Source organism: Panthera pardus, unplaced genomic scaffold (genome assembly GCF_024362965.1).
Source record: "Panthera pardus isolate Hobbes unplaced genomic scaffold, ASM2436296v1 HiC_scaffold_18, whole genome shotgun sequence".
Classification (NCBI taxonomy): Eukaryota; Metazoa; Chordata; class Mammalia; order Carnivora; family Felidae; genus Panthera; species Panthera pardus.
This window is the reverse complement of record NW_026526743.1, coordinates 20,140,168-20,146,167: the sequence shown is the minus strand read 5'-3', so window position 1 is coordinate 20,146,167 and position 6,000 is coordinate 20,140,168. Positions and strand designations below refer to the sequence as shown.

At 48.9% G+C, this 6,000-nt stretch overlaps 1 protein-coding gene across 3 annotated transcripts in view; it reads left to right on the top strand.

The window, feature by feature from the left end:
• The first annotated feature begins 1,289 nt into the window (after window positions 1-1,289).
• Window positions 1,290-6,000, top strand: part of GPATCH1 (G-patch domain containing 1) — a 39,669-nt gene continuing 34,958 nt past the window's right edge. For 2 of the 3 annotated variants that reach the window (XM_053906035.1, XM_053906034.1), the window contains exon 1: window positions 1,290-1,411. In XM_053906035.1, the coding sequence (XP_053762010.1) occupies window positions 1,339-1,411 (73 nt within the window). In that variant the 5' untranslated portion in view covers window positions 1,290-1,338. Of the gene's footprint in view, window positions 1,412-2,509; window positions 2,629-6,000 lie in introns of all 3 variants that reach the window. The other variant, XM_053906036.1, reaches the window with a different exon arrangement.

The following is a 6,000-nucleotide window of genomic DNA, read 5'->3' as shown; positions in this document are numbered from 1 at the left end:
AGTTTCAATGTGTAGAAAAACATAATAGATAAAATAAGTAAGCATATAAAATTATGTGATATGTTAAAGGTGATAATTATTGTGGAAAAATGTAAAGTAGGGTAAGGGGGGATAGAGAGTATAGCAAACTAGAACGTGTTTTTAAGCAGAGAAGGCTTCATGGAGAAAGTAACCTTTGACCAGGTAACTGAAGAAGGTGAGGGAACGAGTCATGTGGTATCTGGGAGAAGGACATTCCAAGCCAAGGGAATAGTGAATGCAAGGCCTTGAGATCAGAGGATGCTTAGAATGCTTAAGCCACAGCCCCACTCCCAGAGATTCTGATTTGGAAGCCCTGGGGGATGGGTAAAGGGAATTTTAGCAACATCCTAGTGATTCTGACTCATGCCAACTTCTGATCCTCATTTGGAAAGCCTGGACTTCCAGATCTGGTTTTCATCTCAACCTCACCCCTTCCTAGCTGAGCTTCATCTTTTCCTTCCGCAAAAAAGGAGTTTGGGGGCGAGATAACAGCACCCCACTTGAGAGATGGCTCTTTCTTTAGATTCAGTGAGAATGTCCTGAGAGTCCCCACCCTACCTCACAGGAGCCTTTTGCTGGTCTGCCGGCTTTTTGTTTCCCCTTTCTCCTGTTCTTTCTCTTTTCAGTTTTCTTCCCCTTCCCTCCCCCCGGCTTCCCTTCCTCCCTTTCCCTTCCTTTCCTTTCCCTTCTTTCCTCTCCTCTCTTCTCCTCTCCCCTGCCCTCCTTTTCTTTTTTCTTATTTCTCTTCTCTTCTTTCTTGTCCCGAGCTGCCTTAACCATGGACATCGGGGTTCCTGTGTCTGTGACTCCTTCCAGAGGTTTGGAAGGGGACTCCACCTATGCAAACCTAAGGGTGATATATACAAAACGCTTGTGTGTGTAGCTGGAAGCACAGGCACTTTCCCAACAGGTGGCGGGGTGGGGGTGGGAGTGAGGGTGGGATGGGAGGGAGCTGAAAGGGAGAGGGGGACAGGGACCAACAGGTGGGGGTGGGCAGACAGTCACGGAGCACCAGCCCCGCGGCGGGACAGATGGATGCCTCTCAGCTTCTCCCAGGCGCCTCCGCCTGACCCTCTAGTCGCGGAGCTAGGATGTCGTGGCTGCCAGAGCCTCCGAGGTAACTCCTACCGGGTCTGGCTCTCACTAGACAGATTTGAGATCTCCCAAGCACAGACCAGTGGCGAGAGGCTAGCCAGGCCAACACCTTCGGGCACCTGCACCTGCAGCATCGCCTTGGTTCGCGGAGGAGAAAGGGCGGAAGCCTTTTGGCCCTCTGACGCTTCCGTAGCGAGGGGGAGGGGCCCGGAAGGGAGCAGGATGGCGGCGCTGGACAGTGACAGCGAAGAGGACTTGGTCAGCTATGGGACGGGCCTGGAGCCGCTGGAAGAAGGTGCGGGCCAGATTGGTCGCCGGGGTCTGTGGCAAACAGGTCCAGGATCCGGGGCAAAAACGCCCAACCCCGTGCCGGGCCTCCTGTGGCCCCGGGGTTAAGGCTCGCTCGCTACTGGTGTCGGGAACAGCGGTGAAAGAAGCGTGCTCGGTGCTTTTGGAGTGCCCACGCTCTGGAGCGACGGATGAGAGACCCTGAGGGGTGGGAAACAGAAAGATGACGAAACAGGCTCGTTGGAGAACTGGGGGGTGGTGGTGGTGATGGTCAGGCAATGTATTCCCTAGGAGAGGACGTTTGAGCTCAGACTTGAAACAGAGGGAGGAACCAACCATACGAAGATCTGGGTAGGAGAGCATCTCAGGCAGAGAGAACAGCAAGCTCAAAAGCTCTGAAGTCAGAGCCAGTTTGACAAATTGAGGGTCAGGCAGGACTGCTGTGGGTGGAGCCGACGACGGCAGCAATGGGAGACTGGCAGAAGAGGATGTCAGAGGGGGAGGCAGGCGCTGCATCTTACTTGGTATGTAAGGGTGTTTGGATTTTATACTGAGCGTAGGACAGTCATTGTGGGGTTTTACACAAGGGAGAGATGTATATTTTTAAGATTATTCTGTTCTCGATTTTGAGAATAGACGGGTTGGAGGGGGTGGTGTGGGCAAGAGCGAAGGAGAAATATTAGCAAAAAGCGGTCTGGAGATGATGATGATGGCTTGGACTGGGGTGTTAGCAGTGGTGGTGGTAAGAAATGGTCTGGGTAGAGGTACACATTGAAAGCAGAGCAGACTGGACTTGCTGCTGAGATGTGGGGGTGAGGGCAAGATGAGGCAAGGTTCTTACCCCTGTTTCTGGTCTGATTCCTTAATGACTTGATTTGTTCAGCAATGTATTGAGTACCAGGAAGGACTGATGGCAGTGCTAGCCCTGTGGGTAGGACAAAGGGAGCATGGGGAGCATGGTGGGTAGGAGTTACTTGCAGACCTCCTGTTGGTGGGACCTTTTTTTTTTTTTTTTTCTTAATATATGTATTTTTGAGAGAGTTCAAGCAGGGGAGGGGTAGAGAGAGGGGAGACAGGGGATCTGAAGCAGGCTCTGCACTGACAGGCTGACAGCAGCAAGCCCAATGTGGGGCTCAAACTCAGCAATCCAGAGATCATGACCTGAGCCACCCAGGCGCCCCTGTTGGTGGGATCTTATTTGCCACCCTGACCGCATCCTGCCAGGTTGGTTGTACTTCTGGGGCATTTCTACTGAAGACCCTCCCCTACCAGCAGTTATTTAAAAAAATTTTTTCTTAACATTTATTTTTGAGAGACAGAGCGAGACAGAGCACGAGTGGGGGAGGGGCCAAGAGGGGTGGGGGGGACACAGAATCGAAAGCAGGCTCCAGGCTCTGAGCTGTCAGCACAGAGCCTGACACAGGGCTCGAACTCAAGGACCTCGAGATCATGACCTGAGGTGAAGTTGGACGCCCAACTGACTGAGCCACCCAGGCGCCCCTCCCTACCAGCAGTTCTAATCATCAGAAACTTTGGCCAGACACTGGCCCTACTTTACCCTCTGCTTACAAAAGACAGAGGGACACTAGTCTCCTGAAAGCTTCTTATGTGCTTAAGACAGCCCTTGCATTTCCTCTAAGCCATCTCCGTACTTCACTCAACATCCTCAGTTCTCTGATATGTTCAGTTTAAAGTCCCTGAAACCCCAATTTGTCAGAGCCTTTCTCGAAGTATGGGACCAGAGTGTGGGTAGAACAGGGCTACCATTAGTGTGTTCTTCATTCTAGACTGTAGTTTTTTAATACAACCTAAGGTCACGGTCGCTTTATTGGCAGGCGTATCACCCCATGATCTCAAAGAATTTGTTGACAGAGATCCTGTATTGGAGGAGTTCAGATCTAGTTGAGCACAAAAGTACAAGGTTTGCAAGTGCTAAATTATATGATATAGACAGGAAACAACCTCCACAAGCTAGCAGGGAACCTGAGAGGGCCAGATGGGATTCCTTTTAAAACTGGTTCGGGTTAGCTATGCAGAAAGAGGGCAGGGGTTCGACCTGCATGGGTGGAGGTTATTACAGCCGTGTTGGGCAGCTGTTTATGCATTTCTGTATTTCTCATCTCACACTTGTTTCCTTGTGAGTGACATATTGTAAGCATCAACTATTTGACCTACGTTTTTCCAGTTCCTCCTCTTTGATGATGCACAGAATCTGAAATGAAGCCCAATGGCCTAACCATGCTTTTGAAATGAAAGGAAGGGACATTTGATTTGTCGATCTCCCCCCGCCCCCACCCGGGTCTAAAAGTCACTCTTTAACTTCTCACTATTAGAAGTTTTTGAAGATTGAGTCATTGTTTCCCAAGCACTTTGAAGTTTAAATGCACTCAGTACATTTTACAGTATAGCATACTAGACCAATAATCACTTTTACTTCCTGCTTTGAAGTTTTAGTGACAGGTTAGACAAACATTGGTAGAGGAAGGACTCCAGTACTTAATTAAAGTTGCTGGCCCTGATGGAAAAGTTTTCTGGTTAAGAGATAGTGGCCAAACTGTCACACACAGACCCACAGGCACAGAGGCCCTCTGGCCTGGAAGGAAGGGGGCACCAGAACTTACTTACCCTCATTAGATACTTCTACTTGGTTCTGGATCATCTCTGGCTCATCCTGTACCCAGATTAAGTTTAGGGCGATTTTCCTCCTTGAAGCTATGGCTTTCCCACTTAAGACTCTCTGTGGCTCCCATCACCCATAGGGCATACCACAGACCCTGAAGCACTGAGTGCAAGGCCCTTTGCACTATCTGCCCTTCTAGTTCCATCTTCTGCCCCTTCCCTTACCTCTAGTCAGTCTAGACTACTTTTTCAGACTTACGATTTATTGATTGAGGCAATGCCTCTGTTGGGAATTATGTCTCTATCAGCAGCTGTCAGATTCTGCTCATGCTGAGGGTGACTGTGATGTTGTGGTCCTTGTACATTGTCAGAAGAGTTCTTATATATTCAGCTCTCCTCTGCGTGGCTCTGAGTGCCCTGGAAACAGGGACAGAGTTGTGTCTAGTTTTCCACACCCAGGGTCTAGTACAGGGTTGCTTCCATGGTGAGGGATAGTATGGCTGGTATCCCTGGCTTGGAGGCAGAGTTGAAATCTGATTTCAGCTTTGTGTTTATGAGCCGTGGACTTTAGGGTTGTTACTTAATCAGAGCATGCTTATCAGTTATGAAGAATGAGATAATATGTGTAAAAAGAAGGGCTGTGTTGTTATTAGCAGCACTAATTACAAGAGGGCCTGGCCACAACACCACCTCCTCCCCGGAGTTTTCTCCTGATGTGATTAGAGGTGGCGCCTCCCCCTCAGGAGCCCTGTGGGACCCAGCTGGCCATGCTGGTCGGCCCTCATTATCTGCCGCCATAGGTTCCACTTAGCTGTCTGCTGATCTTATCTCCCCTTCCAGGTTAAGAGCACCTTGGGAACAGAGCAAGAATGGCACCTCTCGTTGGCAGGGTGTGCCCTCTCTCACCTTAACCCAGTAGTTCTCGATCGGGGATGATGTTGCCCCTCAGCGGATGTTGGCCGTGCTGGGTGGGAGAGCAATGCTTACTGGCATCTGCTGTTACGGGCCAGGGATGCCGCTAAATCCTACAGTGCACAGGACCGTCCCACGGCACAGATCTATCCTGTACAAACTGCCCATAGTGCCGAAGTTGAGAAACCCCACCTTAGCCAAGAATCGTGCCAGGTGCACATGTAGTAGTGGATTGAGTGTGACGCATTTCCAAACACTGGAAATCTTGGATCATGGGACCCGAGTTGTAATTCAGTTCCTTAGAGTGAAATGAAATTGTAGCTGATATTAACTAACCAAGCTTCGCTGTGACCAAACACTGTGCTCACCTCTCTGCCTGTGGTGGGTCCTCCTCAGCACCAGCCTACCAGATAGGTTCTGTTTATTGCCCTACCTTTACAGTCGTGGAGGCTGAGGTGTGGAGAGATCAAGTAACTTGCCCAAGTTCACAAAGTAGCAAGGGTAGGGGGATTTGAACCTGGATGTCTTGATCTTCCAAACCTCAACTCTTGACTGCCCTGCCATGGGTTATACTCCAGAAATGATGTAAAGGCATCACAAGCTACTAGTAAGAATGTAGGACTATGAGGCTAGAAGTTCCTCTGCTTTTTGTTCCATCTTCCAGAAGTAGTCACTGGCTTAATTATTGAAATAACAGGGACACATGGGCTTATCTACTGTACATAATAATAATAATAATGGCAGCCAGTATTTTAAGTGCTTACTGTGTACCTCTTCTTGCTAAGCACTTTATAGGCATTATCTTATTCACTTTGCATAACAACTCTGTGAAATAGATATTACTATTCGTGTCACCCCCATTTTACGGATGAGGAAATCAAGGCATAGAGAAGTCAAGATGACTGAGGTCCTGGTCCTGGTAAAGATGGGGTGAAAGCGTTGTGACCCTCAACTCTGTGCCTTTAACTATCATATAACTTGCTTTCTGTGTTGAATGTTTGAAAGTAACTTGATGGTTACTTTTTATTTTAAATAGATTCAGAATTCTGAATCACAGTAGATAAA